Source organism: Cyanistes caeruleus, chromosome 3 (genome assembly GCF_971803275.1).
Source record: "Cyanistes caeruleus chromosome 3, bCyaCae1.hap1.1, whole genome shotgun sequence".
NCBI lineage: Eukaryota > Metazoa > Chordata > Aves > Passeriformes > Paridae > Cyanistes > Cyanistes caeruleus.
This window is the reverse complement of record NC_141703.1, coordinates 113,058,452-113,082,521: the sequence shown is the minus strand read 5'-3', so window position 1 is coordinate 113,082,521 and position 24,070 is coordinate 113,058,452. Positions and strand designations below refer to the sequence as shown.

Below are 24,070 nucleotides of genomic sequence, written 5' to 3'. Positions count from 1 at the left end.
GAAATTTTTAATCAAAATGTTTGTATTTCAGTTCTTTTCTCATCCCTAATTTCATCTCCAGTTTTGTGCATGAGAAAAGACACAAAGTGGCAGCAGACAATTAAATTGTTTGGGACAGGCGTATTGTCTTGGTTATGCTGAAAAAAAATATATTTGATGCACAATTAAAACGGCCACTGCTCTTAACTTGTCTGATTATAATCTCTACCATATGACTGCCCTCTTGGAACATGCAGCTCCTTTTTGTGTGCTTGTAGGAAAATATCTTACAGCTGAGTGCAGCTAATACTGGAGAAAATACCAATTTCCAGCTGGAATATCTGTGAAGGACCATAAGATAGGAGAAATTCAGGTTTGTAGCACTTTGACACAAAAGTACAACATACTAAAGGTGACAGATTTAGCAGCTTAGGTTCTGGATATTTAAATTTAGATGCTGTCCAAGGGTCTGGAATCTCATCAGCTGCCGGTCCTGGGCTGCAACAGGACCAAAGATGATCCTTCATCCCACTAATGCTGTCAAGCAGAGCTTCCAGCCAGAGGGGCTGCAGGAAGCTGCACTTCTCTTGCCCAACATTAAATCCCTTTTGCACAAGCCCCTCTCGCACTGCTGTGGGCTGTAAATCCCATCTGCGAGTCCAAACAGCGCTGCTTTCATCTCCACAATAATCCCTCTGCCCCGGGCTTCGGGAGAACAAATGTTTGTTGAAACAGCCTGGTGAAAGCACCACTTCTGAACCTGATAACTGTGTTTTGACTTCCCTTCTGTCCACATTTTGTGTTCTGTGGGGGAATCTCGGGCAAGAGGGAATGTTTGGAGCTGTTTTGCTGGGAAAGCGTGGGATAGATCAGCACGGAAGGGACATCCAGCGGGGGCAATCTCCTGGGCTCTTCTCCTTCTGCCTCCACATGTTGTAACACAGCTCTGCTTGTGCAGAACGGGGAAAAATGCAAATATTTAAGCTAAGTGCTCTCTTGCACCCCTGCTGAAGCCTGGACATGTCTGTGGGATCTGCCTGCCAGGAGATCCCTTTGCTATATTTGAGTGACCTTTGCTAGGGATGAAAGTTCACCTAATTACACCTGCAGGGCTCAGCAGGCAATGGGCACATCCCACAGGAGTGATCTCTGCTCCAAAAGGTGCTTGGCAGGCAGGTGTGCCCCTGCAGGGGATGGGGAGCCTTCCCAGGTGGATGGACTGGGATAACACCGGGCTGTGGGAGCAATTTCCCAGGGAGCTGATGAGCACAGCCCAGCCAGAACCCTGGGACTGTCTGCTGAGGTTATTCCTCTGAGGATGCCTTTCTGATCTCTCCAGGAGTATTTGCTTCTCCATTCCCTTCCTTAGATAGTGCGTGAAGATATTTTGTCTAAAATACCCCTGTTTGTCCTACAAAATTTGACAAATCACACCACTTTGCACCTGCTGACCCACTTGTGATGTGAAAATGATAAAAGCAGCCTCATTTTTTACTGAAACACCTCCATTGTTTGGAGATGTTGATTTGAATGAGTTTTGAGGTGTTTTCCCGTTTACTGTTAGGACAATTTCAAGGACTAAATCACATTATTATTTTAACAGCACCAGAGGAGAAGAGCTACTCCACATTTTCCAGTTACACCATTTACAGTGCTCACCCAGCACAGACACCACAATTTCACATCTCATCAGTCTGGCAGGCTCCAGGATAACTCTTCTCCTCTTCAAACTCCCACTTATTTTCTAGCCTAGATGGTGAATAAAATCCATGTGCACATATATATCTGTATATACAAATAAATAGTTATTGTATTTAAAAATACTCTTTTAACTATTTATAAAACTGAAAAGGGATTGGCTGCCTCCTGAATAATGTTAGGAATAAAATACTCCCAGCATTTCTGCACATCAAAGCAATGCTCAATGAAGTGTGACATGATGAGAATTCTCTGAGATTCACAGGGGCCAGGACTTTATCCACAGAATAAAATGGGAACCATTTCTGCAGAGACAGAGTCCAAACTTTGGCAAAGGAAGTTTTAATAGATTTTTACATGACACAAAGCCAAAAGTATCCAGAAATGACTGATGTCTCAAATTCCATGGCAAAAATCCAACAGAGCCCAACAGAAGATTTTCTCTTGACTGCAGTGGTGATGAGATCGGGTATGAGGGAGCAAAAACCAGCTTTTGATGTTTGGTATCCATTTTAGCATAATAAAACATGTTACCAACAGCGTTAGAACAGCTCATTCACACAGTGCTTCTTGGAAAAGCAGCGTCAGGAGAAAATTAGAGAGGGAAATTCTCCAGGAGCTGGTGAGGGAAACCTCTGACTGCTCATGAACCGCTCTGGATTTTGAACTGCTCCTTCCCCACCAGAGCGAGGCAAAATTGCTGCCTTTGTACATATTTTGTTGGTTCTAAACGTGACACTCGCTCCTTCTGCAAGCTGTTATTACAACCAGTGCCATCAGTATAGCTGCACTCCATTTGCTGAAATAGATGAGTTAGTGGTTAAGTAATAAAATAGAAAATTACCTCTTTTAAGGTGGTGTGTGACGTTATGGGGAGAGTTCTCCAAACCTCTTCACTAACACAGATCATTAGTTACCTTTTGCTTAATATTTCCCTCAGATTCCAAGCTGAGCTTTTTGCTCCATGGACTGGTTTTAGTCCAGTGAAATAAAGACACTCCATTTCCAAAATTTATAGGGTTCATTTATTACCTCTAGTAACATATTATACTGTATAAATACTCTATCCTTGTTATATGTCCTTTTAAAAAAGCGATAACTTAGAAGATCACATTAGACAAGAAGTATAAAAATAAATACGCTCATTATATGCATTTATTACAAATTATAACCCTTCCCAGAAGGGAGAGAAATATAAAATACTTATGAAGTATGTAAAATCTATAGTAATATATTTTACTATATACATATGGAAAGCCATATTCTCTCATGGTCTATGGACTGGCACAATCTTCAATGATGTGAATGCTGGCGTTTCGCTGTGGATGGACCTGCTATCCCTCAGCTTTGCCTTCCCACCTGATCAGTGACTGAGCTCTACAAACCCAGCAGAGGCCACAGACGACGTTCCCATTCATGATGGTTTGGGTTTTTTTTTGTTTTTTCCAACTCAAATAATACCCATTGGCTGGGGTAAGGCCAAAGGTTTGAGTGTGAAAGCACGGCTGGAATGCTCCCACACTCCACGAATCTGTTTGGCAGGAAGGCAGGACCAAGCTGGAATCAGAAAAGACAGTGGAAGGTATGCAGAAGGCACAAAGAGCAACTACTCAGACTCAGATTTCCACTTTTCCAAGCCTCTGGATTACACATGTCACCACAATGGCACTGGAGTGGCTAAGACAAATGGACAGGCACATTGGGATGACATAAAGGTACTTTAAAAAAAGATAAAATTCTAGTGATTTCTGGGGTTGATATTTGTTCTTGGTATTTCTTACTCTTGACAGGTAGAGAATATGGCTTTATTTTTATATAAAACTATTCTCTGAAACAATAGCAGCCATGAATGACATAGTTAAAGCTCCTTTTTCCAATCTTGTTTTTTGCCCTTTGTGAGGTAGGTAAGCCCTGACCAATTATTTTAAGCTATCTTTTTCCCTCCCCTTCCTACACGTGGGGATTTGATCAGTACCACAAGATAAATCCAAAAGAAGGGAGAAATAACCAAACCCCAAAATGTTTGCTGAAATGCGTCTCACTGCTCACGTTTGGCTTAATTTATAACAGATTTTAAAAAAGGCAATTCTGATGCCTTTGGGCCTTATCTGCTAAAGAAAAATGAACGACACGGGCCTGCTATCCCATCCAACTTTCAGCTGGCAGGGGATTTTTGGGATGCAAAGCCAACTCAAGCCGTTTGCACTGTCCCACCTCAACGGATCTTGAATTTTTTTTAAGCAAAAACACAGGTGCTGCCTCTGGCCCTCTTTTGTGTTTTTCAGTGCACTGGTCTGAAGGAAAAAAAATAAAATAAAATAATAAAAAACCAACGTTTTAGCTTTCCCAAGCCGCCCTATCTAGCTGCAGTCCGTGGCGTTGCAGAAGTCTATCAGGTGCTTGGGTTTCTTGGAGGGCTCACAGCTTTCTTGGGGCAGCACGCTGCCGTCAGAAGAGACACATTTCAACAACCTCTTCTTGAAGCCTTTCCCGCAGGTCTTGGAGCAGGGGGACCAGTCCCCCAGCTGCCACTGCGGGCAGGGCACGTCGGCGCAGGGCCGCAGGTTGCTGGGCTTCAGCTCGCGGGCGCAGTCGGCGGCCGGCCGGCCCCGCGGGTCCCGGCACTCCACGGCGCGCCGCTGCCAGCCCGAGCCGCACGACTTGGAGCACTCGCCCCACTCCTCGATCACCCACTCCGAGGAGATGATCTCCCTGATGGCGTTGAAGGATTCCTTCTTCCTGCCGGCCGCCTTGTCCGCGCCGGGCTGCGCCGGCTTCTTCACGAAGTAGGTGAACTTGATCTTGGGCTGCGGCAGGTCCCCCACCGTCAGCACCTGGATGGTCAGGGGCTCCTTCAGGGGGCTGAAGCTGCGGATGCGCTCCAGGGCGGCCGAGGAGCCGCTGTAGCGCAGCACGCTGCCCTTGTAGGTGATGTCCTGCTCCAGCGTGGACAGCGTGTAGTCGCCGTTGAGGACGTAGGTGCCGTCGGCGGCTTTGATGGCCAGGAAGCTGCCGTCGTGCCTCGCGCCCCGGTGGTTCCGCTGCTTCACCTCGATGTTGGTCGCCCCCGCCGGGATGGTGACCACGTCGTGGTAGCCAGGTCTGCCAGGGAGAAAAGAGAAACACTGAGTCCTCTGCTGCTCCCTGGGAAGGGGGAAAAAGCCTCCCAGCACACGGCTAAACCGTGTGTGAAGTCAAGGCATTCAGCTTGTCAAGGGGTGAATCCCACCCAGGCTAAACCGTGTGTGAAGTCAAGGCATTCAGCTCGTTAAGGGGTGAATCCCACCCACACAGACCAGGTGGGGCAGAGCCCTGCACTCACTTGGCTCTAACGAGGGTGCCAGACACCTTCTTGCAGGTGGAGCCGTTGCCCCCGCAGATGCCGCACTTGTCGAACTTCTTGTTGGAGCCGATGGTGCGGTCGCAGCCGGCCTTCACACACTGCCCCTGCACGCACACAGACGTGGAGTCGGGGCTGCACGGGGTGCCATCCACCACCTGGGGGACACAAGGAGCCTTGTGACAACAAGCACAGCGCTCTGAAACTGCCCAAGGCGAAACACGGACAGGCGGGAAACCCGCAGCACCTCCCGTTTTCAGGGCTTTGGAAACTGAAAACCAGAGCAGCCCACAGGTAGCTGGAGGTATGTGGTGCTACTTCTCAGTTGCAAAAATGGTGCCATGGTGAGAGAAGAAAAAAACCCTCAGTTTTCATTAACACCTCCCCCCAAAACAGCTACTGTTTTACTGATTTCATATGAAAAAAGCCCCATTGCTTTCTAGTGTCACTACAAGGCAGACATGTCCTCAAAGCACACTGCCAGCGCTGCTTCTAATGCTGTTCAGCACATCCTTTATTTCTAGGAGTGCTGTTCCACAAAAACCCTCTGTGTCATCGCCCTGGTAGTTCCTGGCTCTCACCATCTGATGACAGCAAATTCAAGTAGCTATGCAAGATGAACATTTTTCCTCGTGTTTATTTTCAGCTGTCAGCATATTAGTAACCAGTATGAGAAAGCACCAATGTTCTGGCAAAGATCCCTCAGGGTTTTCCAAACCTATCTCAATGCAATCAGATTGGTGGAAGGAAACCAGGGCGGAGTGGGTAGAGGAGGTGTGTCAAAACACTTAAAGCTTGCTCGCAATTCCTCCAGCTGTACATGGAGGAATAATCTAGCTTAAATACGAGAAAGACAACTTCAGATTTCTACACTGCTTGACTCTTCACACAAAGAGAGAAAATAAAAATCCTCATCAGGTCAGCTGGAAGAGGTACAGCTTTGAAATACCTTTGGCTGTAGAACAAAGAAGTATCCTGTTCCTTTGGCTCTGCAAACCAGCTTGCATCTGTCCTTTGGAGACACACCAGCAAACTTGGGTGTCCACTCCACTGCAGGTCCACTTCCAAAGGCAGACTTGGAAAACTCGTTGTGCTTTTCACACTGTTCCTCCCTGAACGTTTTGCCTGCAGGCAGAGAAAAGACAGGTGGGCATGAGATCATCTCTGTCCATGCTCTTCCTCCAGAGCGCACCAATCCTGGGTGTCAAAAACGGGGGGAAATTACCGTTGTTGTCGGGGCAGTCCTCGATGTTGCAGGACCTGTACTGCACCCGCTTCCCTTCGCAGTACTTGCCCCCGTTCCTCGGGATGGGGTTGTCACACTCCCTGAAGGAATACTGCACTCCCCCGCCGCAGCTCCGGGAGCACTCGCCCCACGCCCCCCAGGACCCCCAGCTCCCGTGCACCGGCGTCTGGAACCACAACAAAAAGCAGGATGCAAGTTAATACAGGAAACCACAGACAAAACCACACCATGAAAGGCATCATCGTGCTCATTTTTACCCCAACTCATTAGAAAAACCTGCCCCAGGTTTGTTTATTAGCACTGAAACAACCCCTTCCAACAGATCCCTCCCGCTGCAGCATTCCCCACGCGGCTCTGCAACCCAAGCTGCACCCATTTCTTTTTCACTACTTACATCATAATGCTTCTTCTCAGTCTTATTCACACACTTGCCATTCATGCACCACTTCCCTTCCCCGCAGCTGGTGCCGTCTGCCCAGGGGAAGTGTTTGGTTTGGCACACGAGCAGCCCTCCCGAGGTGCCGGTGCACCACAGCGTCGTGCACGTACTGGCTGCGTCGGGGCAGTGCTTGGACTCATCTCCAAACGTGAACTGGCACTGCCTGTTGGCATCGTACAGCGTGCCAGGCAAGTCTGAAGGGAGCTGGATGGGCCTGTGGGGCTTGTCCAGCAAACACTCCCCTGAAAAAGTTGAAAAAAGAAGGAAAAAAATAATTAAAAAAAAAGAAGTCAGATGATGCCGTGGGTTCAGTTTTAAAAGGGAGCTGCACTTGCTTTGTAACAGAAGCCTTTGAGCCCATTTGTGCCACCATTTTTGTAAAAATAAGGCTCTTCTTAACTCACTGACAGCATGCAAAAGGTTAAGTCTGTTCTGAAGCAGAAAGCACTCTTAAAAAAAAAAAAAAAAAGCAGCAAAGCAGTAAAGCACAAGAGCTCAAACGCCCCATGAATGGAAAGCTTAATAGCCTTACCATGACCGTTATCCAAAAATGTTGTAATCATGTAGGCACTGCATGGAGACCAGGGCTGGCTGCGGTCCAGGTTGGAGAGCATGGATGCCATCATGTGGAAATCCCGGCTCATTCCATTGATGCCAGCACACTGCTTTGCATCGTCATGAGGCATGTTAAACACGTGGCCTTGGAGAAAAGGAGAAAAGCAAAGTCTGTGACTTTAGGAAGTCTGTCCTATGCATTACCAACAGTATTTCAACAACAGTATTCTGCTCACAGCCTGGTCTGTAATTAATAACCCGAATCTGAACACTCCCAGATTTCAAGCAGATGGCACTGGATCTTCTCTCCCCTTATTTTTTATTTTTTCCCTCTGCAGGCACACACACAGCTCTCGCAGACAATGCTGTGCAGGCCGGATTTGCTTTCCAGAGTCCAAGCCTGCTCCAAGACAGGGCTTTGCCTCCTCCCGACTGCTCCGGGGAGGTGCAGGCTGGGCTTTACGGCATCAAGCTGGCTTCAATTAATCCCAGGGAACGGCTTTGCAACGTTTCAAGTACCTAATTCGTGGGCTGTTGTGAAGGCAGCCTGCAAACCATCGTCTTCTATGATAGAGCAACTGCGGTTTAGATCACAAACTGTTCCCACATCAGCCATCCCAAGAGTATCACATGTCTTGGCACCGCACAGGTCCTGTAAAAAAAAAAGGCAGTTTCATTATTAATCAGATCAGAGACTTAACCTTGGCAAGAGCCATCCAGCCCTGGCAGTTTGCCTTTACTTATGGAAAGAGCATAAATATTCAGCACTTCAATGGGTATGATGGCAAAAATCTGTCTCTGGAACATAGGCGAGGGTTACACGTAGAAATGAAATGCGTAATTTCCATCTGAAATCTGCTAAAAATATATGGGGCAGGAGCACAGTGCACAATCTGTGAGTTTAGAAGGACGGTGCACAAACCGTGAGCTTCACCAGACGCGGTGCAAACAGAAAAAAAAAAAAATAAAAAAATGAATGAAACAAAAAGCAGCTCATCTAATTTTTAGCCTGCTTCCCTGCAGCTGTGGTGACACACGACTGTCCCCGGACACGTTTTTGGAGGTCTCCTGGCAGAGGGAGCCTCCCGGGGTAGGGAGCAGCGGGCGTGGGGCTGGGTGTGCCCTCGGTGTCCCTCACCTGCCTGGTGAAGAGGATGGCCGTGTCGTAGTGCTCGGCGTGCCGGTCGCTGGGAGGGTTGTGCTGCTTCTGCCAGCTGCAGAAGTTCCTCAGAGTCAGGGCGGCGTTGGAGGAGATATCCGGGCCCTTGCGCTCCTCGTAAATGACCATGATCTTCACCACCACGAGGCTGATGGAGTTGCGGATGCTGGGGTGCTTGTAGAGCTTGGCGGCCACGGAGAGCAGGGTCAGCAGGTAGTGCTTCAGCCCGCTGCCGTGGAACTCGGCCATGGACTGGTCGGCCACCAGCATCGTCTCCACGTAGCGGGGGCTGGACACGAACCTCTTCTTCCTCCTGCTTCTCGTTTCTGCGTTAAAAAAGAAGGACGGGAGGGTCGGAGAGCGCAGGTGAGCACGGCAAGAGCGCGCACCCACGGACGCTCAAGATGCGCACCCGAGGCTTGCGCGATCCCCGCACCCAGCTGGGCACCTCGGGGCGAGCAGCGGCGGGGCCATCCCCGCCAGAACCCCCCGGCCCTCCCCGTCCCCGCCGAGGCGTCCCCACGGTACCTGCGGGCTCTGCGGGCTGCGGCCCCCGGGCGCCGGGCCCCGCCTCGGCCACGGCGCAGCGTGCGGCGGGGCCGGCCCGCGGGGCGCCGCGGAGGCGCAGGAGGTGCGGCCCGTGGCGGTGCGCGGTGCCGGCCGCGGGCTGGATCAGGTACCGGCGGCCCCGCAGCGAGAAGGCTCCGCGCAGCCCCGCGCACAGGCTGAGCGCCGCCGCCGAGCCGGGCTCGCCGTTCACCGTGCCGGAGTAGAAGCAGCGGGAGAGGTCGTCCTCGGGCGGCGGCGGCGGCCCGCCCAGGTACTGCAGGGTGAAGTCCGGGGCCAGGAAGCTGCTGTCGGGCTCCAGCTCCAGCGTCAGGCGCTCCCCGAAGGCCTCCAGGCGGAAGCGCTCTCGGGCGCCGGGCGCGCCCAGGCGCCGCGGCAGCACCAGCGCCCTGCGCTCGGCGCTGCACAGCCCCAGCAGCGCCGCCAGCACCGGCGCCAGCGCCGGCAGCCGCCCCCCGCTCCTCATCGCTGGGCGCGGCCCTTCTCCTCTCTTTATTTCACTTTATGTAGGGATGGATGTGGAAGATGTGGGTTTTTGCTTTCAGGTTTTGGGGGGTGTCTGAGTCTTTCTGCCGGCGGAGCGCCGCGCGGGAGCCGCGTCCCGCGGTCACTGCAGAGGCGGCGTCGGCTTCCCCATGGCCGGGGCGCGGCGGCGATGCCGGGGGAGCGCGGCTGTGCGAGGGCAGCGCTGCCCCTCGCTCCGTCCCTCTGTCTTCTGTCCTGCTCCGGCTGCCGCTTCTCCTGCCCGCCTCCTCCTCCTCCTCCTCCTCAGCCTTCCCCGGCTGCAGCAGCGGCGGGCGGGGAGGACGCTCCGGCGAGTCTCCGGCAGCCCCGGGACGGTCCCGCCTGCACTTCCAGGGCTCCGAGGAGCCTCCCGTCCTTTGCGGAGCGGAGCGGAGCGCCGCGGGCCCGTCCGCCTCCGCCGTGCGGGGTGAGTGCGGGAGCGGGGCTCGCCGCCGCCCTTTATGGGGTCCGGCCGTGCCGCCCCCAGCCCGGCGCTGCCGCCGCGCCCGCGCCGCTGAGATCACTGCGTGCGTAACGCGCCCGCGGGCGGCCCCCGCCGCGCCGCCCTCCCGCCGCCCCCGACGGGGCGGGACGGCACCGACACGGCCCGGGGTCGGCCCCCGGCTGCCGCAGCGGGCTGGGCTGCGCCCCTTGCCTGCCCCCGGGGTGCTCCGTGCCCGGCTGCGAGCGCTGCGCCCCGCGGGGAGCGCCTGGATGCGCTGCGGGTCCGGCCCCCGCCCCGCGGGGCTCGGGGAGCGGCAGGTGGACGGTCCGGAGCTCCTGGGGCGGGGGAGGGAAGGGGACACATCCCTGCTCGCCTCGGTGCTTTTTCCTCCTATTTACCTTCTTTTTTTATTTCTTTTTTTATTTTTTTCATTTTTAATACCGCCCTTTCCCCCTTTCCCAAGCAATTCCTGCCCTTTCTCGGCCCTAATAGCTGCAGTCGGTCATGCACCTGTACTTCTGAGAAATACTTCCTTTCCAGTCACTTAAACCGAGGCGTTTACGTAGGTGCAGCCAATATTTTGCTTTGAAGCCATAACCCAAGCATGGTGGTGCTGCTAATCCCCTTAATTCTTTATGTGCACAGCCCCAGCTTTCTGCTTCTGGAGGCCTTTTTGGAGGAGGAGAGCAAAGAAGTGGTGAGGAAATGTGTGAATAAAAACAGAATGTGTGTACCTGTTGGTGACAACTCCTGGGCTTCCCAATTAAACAAAGATGATTGTGTGTCTGTCAACACATCATTTAATACAAGTATGAAACTCAGGGGCTGAAAACGGAAGGAACAAAACCTTGGGATAGGGCAAATGTTTCTAAAATTTCATGTATCCACTGTTTTCTTGGGATGGAGCGTCCCATTTGTGCCACTGAATCTAATAACCCTAAGGCTTTTCTTCCTAATTTAAACCATGTCAGACAAACTTGGAACCACATGTGTGTGTCAATAGCACAGTCTGACTGCCTGCTAAGTTCTGACAATACATCCATTTCCCATGGCGTTCTGCAAATCTTGCAAGTTTAGAATTGCACATTGTTTGAAGTTTTGCAAAAAAAAAAAAAATGAAAATATGAACCCAATTTCCCAGCTACTTGCTCAACAAAAGTGCTCTTGTCCCACAGAGTGATGAGCAAAATCAGAAGTAGGCCTCAAATGTGGGATTTTCTTGGGGACGCAGCAGGAAATGCTGGACTGACTTCCAGAGGCTGTGAGTGTTGCCCATTAATACATCAGCAGCAGCAAAATCCACTCAGTTATAACTAATTTTTCACTTGAGTTGGAAATGTGTGCCAACCTCTACCCTTACCTTCGAGATCTGTGTCTGCTGTGCTTTTTCTAGGATAGAACACAGCAAAGGTACCCTTCATTAATTAATTTATTGTTGCATGTGACACCTAATTTAGGGAATTACCAGTTTTAAAGCCTGAAAATAGAAACATGGAATTGAAAGCGTCTTCATAATTTATTTTTGAACTTGCATTAGCTCAAGACAGAGACTCTTGCAAATACAGGAATTAAAAATATGAAAATCTCTTTGTCTGTCAGCATAATCAGTGTCACTCATAGATCAACAGGGGCCAGAGCCAGGCCACCAAAGGTGTGTCCACACAGTTGCCAGATGCACCTTTGGTTTTACTGCTGTTTTTTGATGTTAATTCTCTGATTTGGAATGATCCTGACCACCTTAAAACGGCTTTTTCAGGCTGAAAAGTCTTTTCTGCTTCCCACCAGGTGGCACTCGCCTATAAAAAATTGTGACGGGAGAGTTTCATGGTTCATGTCCCAGCTTTCCTTGTGGAAAGGCTTACGTTTTACTAGGGAGCTATACAGTTCGTTCTAGCAAAGAGCTCAAGTGTTCTGTTGAACTACCTGAATAACAAATCGTGTTGGGAAGGAACTTTTACAACAGGTTTGCTGCCTGTCACACTTGGATCACCACCTGGATCATCTTGTAAGGGCTTGAATTGCTTCCTGTGAACGAGCCCCCTGAGTTTAGCTGGATTATTCAGGGCACTGGAACCTCTGTATAGGTATTTTTAATCTATATTGTACCAAATCTGTGCCAGCTCCCATCACAGTTTGTGTGAATCAAGACTTAGAAAGAAACACACTGACCTTTCTCAGGATTTCGCTTAGATAAAGACCCAGAAAAAGCATAAAATTGGTCTTTTCGAAGGAATTTCTAGTGCTGGGAGAAAGAAACCAAGTCCTGTCAGGAGTACAGGACAGTGTAATGCCAAGTAAGCCGCCAGATAGCGCCACCACATCATCGTTTTTGGGTCAGATCATTTTGCTCTGCGAGAACAGTTTTTATGGCTCAGACCCAATGCTGTTGCTCTCTGAGCAGGATTAACAAGGCTGAAGCTTTTTCAAACTGCTATTTGAAATAATGGCTGCTTCCAAAAGTAAAAAAAAAAAAACCAAAAAAACCTCCAAAAAAGGGCAATGCAAACAGCCACCCCAACTTTATTTGTTTCAATGCTGCAGAATGATTGCTTCTTTCAAAAACTGTTACAATTAAAATTAAATTAGAATTAAAACAGCAGATGGCACATTAGGCCCATTGAAAAGGAGATAAAAGACCTGATGCTGTTGAAAAAGTCCTCTGAAAAACACTTCCAAGATTATTTCTGGAGATTGCTTCTCTATGATGTCTTTGTGTTATGTGTGATTAATTTATATATTTCCATTTATTGTTCATTTTGAGGTCATTAACCGTTGGGATTTTTTAGTGGGATAAGAAGGTTAAGAGAGAAAACCTGTAATTTTGCCTGTTTTGATAATCAGCAGAAATGGGAAAAAGCAAAACAATGTCCATCACCACTTTAATGAGAAGTACACATTTTTATTTTGGAAGAAGGTCATGGGATTTAACATGGTAATGCATTTCTCTGTAATTTCTGCTTTTACGTTACTGATTCTCAAAGTTGCTTTAAAAAAAATAGATGCAGAAATTTGGGTAGCCTCCAAATTCTATGGCTAAATAGGCCTGTGTGCACTCAAAATGAGCTGCTCCCAATTCCTCCTACTTTCCTTTATAAACTTCTATCAAAATGGGGTTCAGCAGGAACTTGGACTGACGCTTCTGCTGCGTGAGTCAAATATTTTGCTATTTAAAAAGAAGGAGGTTTGCATGAAAATGTGAATTCAGACCTGTCCCTATCCTGCATAAATCCACAATAAGTGTTTTAAAAGACTCTTGAGATCTGCCTGTGTCTCACTTTCTGGTAGTGGACGTATTCCCACTGAAGAATTTGCACCACCATCTAAATTTCCTGTGAACAGCTGACCTAAATCTGAATTTTCATGGTCAAAACAAGTACCAGGGATCAAATAAAAGCAAATAGGTAAAACAAAATGCTGCATTATGGCATGTTTGCTTTTAGAAGTGTTTTAGAAGTTAAAGAGAGTTTTAACCATGGCTCCAAAGTCCCTTGGCAAATGGCAAGGAGCACATTCATTGTGCCCTGAGCTCCACTGACATTTTGATATTTTTATCACACTGGGATTTCAACAGATCCCTCACTTTCTCCTGTGGACAGAGGATTTCACAAGCACTGCAAGACATGATATGGTTTCTGTGGAATTCCTCCTTATGAAAACTCATCCTATTAATAATTTTTTACCTTTGAGATGTCTGTGTGTGATGCCACACTCATTCCAAAGCCGCTGTCCAGTAACATTTCCGTGCTGTCCTGGATGTGCTGGTCATTCTTTCTGACCAGAGCCCTTATAATGCTGATACACCTTACAAAAAATGTCAAGAAATTCGAACACGAGCAGCCCAGCAGCAATGGGACATGGAGCTGGGGCACAAAATGGGAACAAAGGGGACTCAGCAGACACGTAGGCCCCACTCCTGGGACAATTTATAGTCAGGCTTAACCCCCAGCATCATGCTAACCCCTCATAGGATCGACAGCTTCATAAAAACTTGGCTGAAATGCTCTGTTTACAGATGGTATCAAGAGGAAGCATGTGCAGTGTCTTCTACAAGAGATGAAGTTTTCCAAACAAAACACCCATCCATCCCCCGTGTCAGTTTATCCCACAAACACAGCAGGAAATAAACAGACAGTAGTAAACCAAGGCAAAGCAAATTTGTGTTTTCATTCTTGTTGCTCTTAGGTTTTCTGGAAGAAACATTGTTGCTGTGTAAGACCAAACATGAAATATTCGTTTGACAAAAGACCTAACTTGCAGTCAGCATCGCTGATCCTCTTGCTTTGATATGCAAAGCCTTTGCTGTCATGGACCTAAGAAGAGAGGGAAGGGGTAAAATAGGCATGGGGAAAGCTTTTCCCAGTGTTATTCTAACAGTTAATCTCACTATTTTGACTCATTCTCTCACGGTTGTTTTCCACCTTCAGTTTAATCAGAGGATTTTAAGTTTTAATTCCAAATATATTTAGATAGGCTGTTAAAATACTGCGGGCAGAGAGATGCATCATTGTTTCACATGGGATATTTTTTATCAGAGTAGTTAATTTAATTGCCTGCAGAAGCTCAGCCATCCTCAATGACCATAAGGCCATGACTGGAAGGTGGACATCATATCCCCTTCCCTGCTGGCATTGCCCTCTCCTGCTGGGAAAGAGGCCTGGCTCTGGTGCCCAGTTTGGGTCCATGGGGAACACAGCTGAGGCAAGCCCAAATTCTTTGGGTTGCAGCTGGCTCTGGCTGCCCCAGCTGCACACTGGACAGAGGGACATCTGTGTGTCCCTTGGGAAATGCAAGTGGGGGAAGAGGACACGGAGTCCTCTGTGGCTGATCGGGGCTGGTTTGGGCTCAGGGGAGGTGCTGGCTGAGCTCATGGGCTGCTGATGGGCTGAGCCTCAGGGCTGCCCTGGCAGGAGCAGGGCTGGTCCCCATTAAGGGTGGGATTTAACGAGGAATATGGACTGGAGGAGACTTCTTGGACTTCTGAGGCTGACATTCCAATTATTCTAATTATTCCAATAACCATTCTGCTTGTATGTTATGTGTCTTCAAAGCCATCTAGGGAAGCCCCTTCCCTGAGGCCTCCAAGGTCCCAGAGTAGATCAGCACAACTTCCAATCTTCCCTCAGCCACTTTTCCTTTCTTGATGGTTTAAAAATCGCAGAAGCTGTTGCTCAATACCATTTATGAACCGAGTGTGGTATAAAAATCCCAGCTCCAGTGCAAATATGCCCAGCTGTCACATAGAGCACACTTTTTAAAACCAAAGCATCATCAGGTATTTTAGCAAATAGGTAAAAATTTCCCACTTTATAAAAACATACATTTATATAATTCTACTGATGCCAGCTGAGTTGGCTTTGCTTTATATGGTAAATACACCAGCTAAAATAGGTTGAGCAAAGAAATTGCTAATAAGGCAGAAAAGTGAACCCAAATTTAACTGAGAGGGCTCTGCCAGCTTTGCAATTTGGATTTCAAAGCTCTCCAAGAAAAATATTCTCTTTTTACCTCCTCAAAAGGATCCAAACTCAAACGTGGTGTCGGAAACAAATTGAAAAGCTATAAACACTCCAGCTATGACATCAGGCACTCAGAAACTGCAAGAAGTGACAACATTAACTCGTGATTTCTGCTTCAGGGAGGGCACACGTGTAGATGTGTTTTCCAGCAGGGGGGATGGAGACAGAGAGCTGTAAAATGGAATTTGATCAATTTCAGGACTGAATTACGTGCATCTACCTCCTACCCCAGCAGAGGAAAGGATGCACTGGTGCAGGAAGCAGCTTCCAAATCCATGTCCCTAAAATGCTGCAAACCATCCGTGCATAAACTCCCAGCCTGAACTTGTTTCAGCATCCAAACAAATTTGTGAGCAGTTTTGATTATCCAAGAGTAGGGGAATGCAAACCTTCTGACACTTCCAGAAAGCCTCCAACAAGCACTTGGAGCAGGAAGCAGTGCCTGGGGAACATTACCACACAGAGATAAGTTTAATTACAGACATCAGCATTTTGCTGGAGAGGCTGCCTTGTCCAAAATTTTGCTCTGTATATCATTTCAACCCTCACAGATAGCACAAAAAAGATCAGCTGGTGTTCTAGACTCCAGGGCCAAGTGCTGTAAATAAATGCTGCTCCATACACATGAGTAATTCCTTTGGCTCCGTGTGTGCTGCCTCTGGGTCAGGGAACACAGGACAAAGCCTGACCTGCTCTTTGTGCTCCTAAGGGGCACCAAAGCCCAGCTACCTCCAAGCCCTGTGCTCTCCCTACCAGGTGAAATTAGGCTTTGCTGTGGGAAGTGTCTCGTCCAGGGATTGGGGTAGAAAGCCCTCTCATCCCATTAAGATGAAAGGGAAGCATTACCTGCTTCAGCACACTCAATTTCTTCTTGCCTGAGGTGGTATGTGTTGACCACCAACCTTTTCAAAGGGACATTGTAATCTAATTCTATTTACAAGCCTGTTAAAACTATTGGTTTATGAGCAGATTTTGTAATTATCATGTACCAGGTACCAGGAGAGAAATATTTTATATGCACTTTTAATTCTGTGTTGTCGGAGCAGGTGTTGGGTTGGAATTTTGAATGCTTGGTTTCTGTCTGGTTTGACATAGATCTACTTTTAGGGCTAGAAAGGAATATTGAATAAAGACAGAAGATAAACAATTAAATTAGTTAGTTTATTGTCGATCTTATGTTGAGAGGCAAGAGAAAGAAATTTGGTGCTATAGGGCGTGACTGAATACATAGATAATTATCTTATAAAATAGCATGAACACTGGCCAAAGCTAGAAAAAACCCCAGTGTTTCTAAATAGGAAAATATTTTGCTGCTGGGGATTTGGGGATTTGTGTGTTAAGAAAGGGCTGGAGGGGGTGGTTCTTTATGCAGCACGGAAACAGTCTCAGCAATTCCTGCTTCCACTGAGTTTTTGTCATCCCCACTCTCTCTAGAAACAAGTAACATGTGGCTTCCTAGGCACAGAAATGGTGGCAAATCCATAATTGCTTTGATTAAGCTGTTCTGTAGTATTAGGACCACCCAAAAGATGGCACTAAACAGCCTTTAGTCCTGCTCACAGGCATCCACACAAACACAGCTTGCTAATAATACTCCGAAATAGCTCACTAGCTTAATTCTGTAATTTTGTGTGCAAAAGTAGGAATCATTTTAGATAATTCTATGTTAGACCAACAGGAAAATTGGGGAGACTTTTATATAAGTGGGTAAACCTTGCACTGCAAATATGACTCTCCTAGGCCCACATGAAAGCATTCATGTTTTTGTAAACATGACAATGTGACATTTGGTGAGCTGTGAAAATGGATTAAAATTACCCAGGAGTTAGGCACTGCACTTAAAATACTTGTTTCTTTAGAAGCTGTACATTGACCTTTATAAATCTATGGTTATTGGGCCCAAGGTATTTTTATTTATGTGGGTGCAATGTGGAGCCATCCCATCAAAGCCCGTGGAGCTACAGTGAATGACAAGTGCTAGCAAGGGGCTGATTGCCATTGCCTTTTTTAATGGATAGGGCTGATTATTTTGATTTTAAAATTAGCTTATTTTCTGCAGTAGGAAGAACAAGACATGTTATTGCTAGTCACTTTTCATTTTATGATGTAATAGTTGAAGGAGGAAAAAAAACAAAAAACCCTTTCATATTTATAACCTCTAAAAACTCAGAAGTGGCCTCTAATTTATACCAAACCATAAAGATGAGAGTGTTCACAGAAAATGCTAGAGGAGGAATCCTCACATCCTGTAGGAGTAATTTTCTACAATTACTTCAGTTTCATGATTTTAATCAAATACATGTTAATAATAAACGATACAAATGAAAGAACACTGGGCACCACCTTTGCTTGGAGCAGAAATCATTTGGGTAGCAAAAGAAGTTGAGAGATCCAACACCTTCCACAAATATTTGACTCCCCTTTTTATGAGTCTCCTCTTTTGAATGTGGTTGCCTGTAAAAACTACAGCTAAAGTAGGAGGATGAAAAGAGGCTTCCCAGGAACCAGACACAAAAATTTGCACCAGTTGCTCCAAAGCTTGTCCCTTCCATGAGTTCAGTAATTCACTTACTTCTGCCTTTCTTACTGCCTGTTTGGTTATAATCAAAGTAAGAAGCTTGGATGTTGGGGTTTTCTTTGGGGAATGAGTTGGAGCACATTGAAGAGAACTGAGTGCCACCTGCAGAAAAGCTGCACAGACATGAAAGCAGCAGCTGGCTCGATTAGGTTTATCCACCATGGAGGAAAGAAGGCAGAAGAGGAGAGATAGTGGAAGCACACACACAGTAAATGGGTGAGGAGCTGGGTTCCCTTTGTGCTGGTAGCACAGCCACAGGAGTTCCTCACTGAGGGATTCTGCACAACACAGAACAGTCAAACAACAACAGTCAGTGTATTTCATGGTCACATTTTGGATCTCATACTCCCAGCTCCTTGGAGCTAAAGGCTTGCCAATATTGGATGTGCAATAGGGATGCTGAGTTCTAATAACCACTGCAAATATATAATTCAATAATTTTCTCTAAAGCTCTGTAGTTACAATTTTGAAGTTGTGTGTCATGGCCAAGTGAGGCAAATACTTGTGCATCTCTCCAAGGCCTTCCTAATTTGATTTGAAACAACTTAGTATTTTAATTAAAAAAAAAAATCTAAAAATAAGTCACAGCATAAAAATTAGTCACTCTGCAGGAATATATTTTGGGCAAGGATAGGTAAGCAGAACATTTTTCTGACAATCATTGCAACCTTCACATTCTGAGGGGATTTGAATGCACTTCAGATATTTTCTATAGCAGAGAGGAGGTCCAGTTTCTTGCTTTGGGCTTGAAGATAACTTTGCAGTGAAGTAAGAGCTGGAGGACGTCAAGGGGAGGGATGATAGGGAGGGAGAGAGGCTGAACTGGAACATTACTAATTCTCACAATGGTAGCTCAGTGAAAAAAAATGCTGCAGAACAAACCTGCCTTCATCCAGTCAATTTTTGGAAAGAATTATGGCCATTTGGAACTGAGTTCTTACTTGAAAACTTTGGAAACAGGATACTGCTCCCAAGCACTTTGAGCCCTTTGAGACCTGGAATGAGATTTATCTCACTCAGCCTCAGACATCTGCATTGTGGCTGTCTGCATCTGAACCCCGTGTCCCTTTGTCACTGGAAAGGAGCACACATTTGGAATGTGCAGTCCAGCAGAGCTGCTGCAGACATCCACTGCAGGCTGGAAGGAAGAGAATGACTGAAGTGCCCATTCTTTCCCTGCTGAATCCAAAAGCCACCTATAAACACTGCTCAGAGGCACATCCAAAAGTCCTGGGATAAATCCCTTCCCCAGTGTCAAAATATTTTTTTTTTTACATTCTTGAGAGTCCATTAAACAGTTGCAACAATTTTATATATTTAGCCTCTAAAAAAATAAATAAATGAGCAGTGTAATGCAGCCTTGGCAGACAGCATGCTACTGGAATAAATTATGGCAGCGGTGTTTGTCTTCCTAGATCTACTCCCAGAAAAGTCAGCCATTGTTCCATAATGCAGCCTGTAGAGCCCAGGGATGGATCTGACTGCTCAAAGGGAGATGCATTTTCCTTCTATAAGGACCTAGATAGAGCACTGGGGAGAAGCAAGAGCCTGTGGGAGCACTGTTCATCTGATCCTAAGGTCAGGGGCAAAAGCCACAAGCTTTGTACCTCTTAAGTGCCTGTTTTTCAGTGCTGTTTGATATCTTCAGTCGTGTTTAATATCTTTATTGATGATCTGGATGATGGATCTGGATCATCCAGTGCAGCCTCAGCCAGTTGCAGAAGAAACCAAGCTGAACAGTTCCAGGCCCTGCACTGCAAGGAGGATATGGAGGGGCTGGAGCGTGTCCAGGGCAGGGAACGGAGCTGGGGAAGGGGCTGGAGCCCCAGGAGAGGCTGAGGGAGCTGGAAAGGGGCTCAGAAGGAGAAAAGGAGGCTCAGGGGACCTTTCTGGCTCTGCACAACTCCCTGACAGGAGGAGACAGCTGAGGGGGAACAGGGACAGGAGGAGAGGGAATGGCCTCAGGCTGAGCCAGGGGAGGCTCAGGGGGGACAGCAGCAGGAATTTCCCCATGGAAAGGGAACTCAGGCCTTGGCAGGGGATGCCCAGGGAGGTTTGGAGTCCCCATCCCTGGAAATGTTCAAGGAAAATCTGGATGTGGCACTCAGTGCTCTGGGCTGGTGATAAGGTGGGGATCAGACACAATTTTGAATTCAATGGCCTTGGAGGTCTTTTCCAACCTCAGTGGTTCTGTGATTCTCTGTCAATTAGTAAAGGTACCTGGCTTGACTAATTAAGGGTGCTGTAGGCAGGGCCAGTGCTCCTGTCTGCAGTGTGGAGCTGCTTCTGTGGATGCAGCTGCAAGAGGTGGAATGAAAAAATAACTGCAAATGTAAACCTTGTGCTGAAAGCAGCTGTAAAAAATCCTGGTAACAGAGGAACAGTTGTTTTATATCACTATTTTGGAGCCTAGAAGCCCATGGTGCATTCCTGGCTGTGGTTCTGCTCACTGTGTGACTTAAACCAGGATAATGATGACTTTTATGTCTTCCAGTTGCTTTAGCAGGGAAACAGGGTGAAGGGTATCGTCTGGTGCCTATTTGTCACCACTTCATTCGACCTGTGCAAGCCTAGACAAATTCTGAAATCTTGCAGCTCAACTTCACAGTTAAGGGGAACTTGGGGATATTTGATTAGAATTAGGCTTTGAATGACAGCACTATCTTTTAGCTAGGCTAGGCCTGGATCAACCCAGCGTAATTTACTTGGGAGAAAATCCAAGCAATGTATTAGTCAATCCTTGGAAATGAAAACATCAATTTATTTCACGGCATCATATGTATGAGCTTTGCCTTCTCAATTCTTTTGGTTCTCCTGTTGCTTCCATGTGTTGCTGAACCTGGAAGTAAAGCTGATAATATTGATATTTTGGAATTGGAACTTGAATTTTGGCTTGGATCTGTGTCTTTGCTGTTGCCTTCCCCTCTATTTCCCATGACTTCAAGCTTGTGTACTGTATGTGTGTTTGGGTGCCCACACTGTGCTTCTGCCATTTGTTTGCAAAATATCTCGTCGGCTGAAGCTACTGTGGTGGAAATCATTAATGACCCCAATGCATGCAATGCCTAATTAGACCTGGAACTCATGCCTTATCTTCTCACAGGCAGCCAAAAATCTCCAAGGGACTTGATGTTTGCAGTGCATTTTGAGAAAACTTACAAATTCAGTTCCTATTAGAGAGTTCCTGCTCCTAAAAAGCTGCTCATTTTCGATTCCCTCAATTTTTGACATTCTTGTAAATTTAAATTCATTTTCTGCTCAGGGGCTTCAAAGAACAGCATGTTGAGCTGCTTGCTCCAGTGCTCTGTTAAAATGTTTTCCCATAATAAGGCATGAAAACATGCAGCTATGTGCTGGAAAATGTACTAATTATTTTCTGAGCGGTGAAAGGTCACAGCCGACAAAGCAAGGGAAAGACAAGCAAGATCCACATAGCTCTGCATGGGAATTACACCTAGGGAGGGAAAATAATAGTTATTAATACAGCCTATAAAAGCAATTGTAAAACTTTTCTAAAACCATGTTGTCAAACAAGAAATGTAAGACCTACTTTGTGTCAAGACCAGGAAGAACTGCCCACAGAAACAGAGTTATGGGACTAGCAAAGAATAGGAACATTTTATTTTCAAATTCATAGAGCAAACTTTGATCATCGTGCAGGAAATACCCCAGACTTGAGAAATCCTGCCACTGACCTCGAAGGTAGAATAAAACTAAGGGAAAAGGGGAAATAACTCACCAATTTTTAAATTAGTATTATGCCAAGACTTTTAAGAGTTTGAATTCCAAATGTGTTCTAAGAAAGGAAAACATTTTCTTTCATTGAACAGCCCCGGGGGTTCACTACACTTTTCTCCTGCTCAACCCTCCCTGAGAGGTGTTCTTATTTCTTGTATCTTGCATGTATGTGTAAAAATACAAAGTCATTTGTAAGAAGTTCACTTAATTCCTCACTCTTAGCTCACATTCGTTACACATTTTGTTTGGCAGAAGGGAAGGGAAGAGTGTGCTCCAGCCAGGGAATGCTTCTGTCCACTGAAAAATGTGTTTGGATGGAGGAGCTCTTTTTCATGGATGGATTGTGGCTTTTGGCAGCAGAGGTGGCAGGAAGCAGTTGCTATAACTACTATACCATTATAACAACAAAAAAAAGGCTTTAAGTAAAGAGCCATATTTGAAATGATGGTTTTACTACCAATCCTGGTAGAATCCATCAGTTCAATATGATGGGTGGCAGGATCCTGAATGTGGTCTCCTGAGTGTACACTCAGGATATGCTTTTAGGGCTAAATTCAGGCTTTGGCTTGTAAGGTACATAGAAGAGGAAAATACACATACAGCCAGAGAGCTGAACATAATCTGCCTTGCGTGGGATTTCAGGTTTTGGCTGGAACCACACTCTGGTGTTAAATAGCAGTGTAAAAAAAAGAGTATGTTTTTCAAAAGCTTTAAGGATGGAATTTACAAATTCACTGGAATGATTTAGAAATAAAAGTGACATTTTAAGTGTAAATCTAATTGTAGACATAATTTAATATTTATCTCTATTCAAGTGATGGACAATATCCAGATAAAAAGCTCAGATATAGCTGATAAACACTGCAAACAACTGGAATAGAACCCAGGGGTGGTTTATACTGGGTCAAACCCAGCTGAAGGCTTTTCATCTTCAGCATTACACCACACATTATTGTCACTGGCAAATTACTCTGGCACTATTTGTGTGCTGTTGGAATCCAAAAACATTTCACACTGCTAAAATAACCTCTGTCTGTTCCGTATAGACACCAATGTAGTTTTTGTGGTCCTCCAGCTACTTCCCTGCAGTGCTTTGAGCTGTGTCCCAAATGATTTACTCACAGGCCCAAGTCAGGTGAATTGGCCTCACACCCCTGCTCAAGGACTGGCTCCTAGGCAGGGTTTATCCATTCACCCTCACAAATTTCTGGGGTCAGCAGCTACATTGTCCCTCAAGGAGCCTTTGCAACCCACGGTTGTGATGCACCTCCGAGTGAGTGAGTGGGGACCCTCACCCTGGTCCCAGGCGTTTTCTTTTCATCAAGACCCCTTGGAGTTAATCTCCAGTTCATCAAGCAGATGCCTAAATCCCATGTCTCTGAGGTGCATCTTCTTGTAGTACAGGTGTACAAAGAAATTATATTTTCCCTGCTAAGCCTTTGCTCCGAAAGCCAGTGTTACATTCAGAGGTACATCAGGAGTGACTGACTCACTCCCACCCCTTCATGATTCGTAATGCATATAGCAGCTACCATTGCTTCCATGCAGGAGTAGGAGCCTTCTGGAATATCTAATTAAATAAATCAACTAGGCTTTAAAAAGGCTTAAAATGTTAAACCCATCTGGGCTGCAGCCTTCAGTTTTTTAGGAACAATATCTGCGTTCTCATAAAAAATGGGCTATGAATTCTTCAGCTACTGTTTCTAATGAAAATCTGCATTTATCCTTTCAGGATCAATTCCTTGTTCCCCTTAAATTTGTCTGTTAACTTTGTATGAAATTAACCTAAACTGTCTGGGCTCCCTTCTTAGTTAATTCTCCCTCCTTGCTGTATCTAATTGAAAATTAAAGTATTTTTTCCTCTATCACTGCTCAAATCTCTTATTTTATCTGTTCTGCTTTATATTTTAAAACAGCCCAAGATACTGAGTTCTGTGAGATCTAAATTAACTCCCTGAGTCTTCCAAAGTTTTTGGATGCTGCCTTGTTATGGCTTATGTCCAGATTCAAGAGAGAAGAGATACAGTTCATAGATGCTCTTCCTTCTTGGAGCTTTCCCCTTCTCTTTTGTAACTGTAAATGAGAACTACATCTCCTAATTTCTTTTTTTTCTGATGTGTTTTTTTCCCCTAATCTACTTGGTATTAAACATCCTCTTTTCCATATTTCTAGAAACCTGACCAGCTCTGAAAGCAAACCAGGTGATGATTTAAATACACATTATGAATGCAGCCAAAGGAAATGGCTCCAGGGGTAGAAGATGTGGGCTCTGGGGAAGGGGAGCCTGAGACTGGAGCCATACTGGG

General features: G+C 46.4%; 1 protein-coding gene across 1 annotated transcript; it reads right to left on the bottom strand.

The window, feature by feature from the left end:
* Window positions 1-2,679: 2,679 nt before the first annotated feature.
* On the bottom strand, window positions 2,680-9,576 carry ADAMTS1 (ADAM metallopeptidase with thrombospondin type 1 motif 1). The gene is made up of 9 exons (XM_086883623.1): window positions 8,945-9,576; window positions 8,396-8,742; window positions 7,777-7,909; window positions 7,235-7,402; window positions 6,658-6,944; window positions 6,243-6,429; window positions 5,967-6,142; window positions 5,000-5,175; window positions 2,680-4,779 (listed from the first exon to the last, which is right to left on the bottom strand). The coding sequence occupies exons 1-9, from the start codon at window positions 9,447-9,449 to the stop codon at window positions 4,038-4,040; spliced, it is 2,721 nt and encodes a 906-aa protein (XP_086739749.1). The 5' UTR covers window positions 9,450-9,576; the 3' UTR covers window positions 2,680-4,037.
* Between the last annotated feature and the right edge of the window lie 14,494 nt (window positions 9,577-24,070).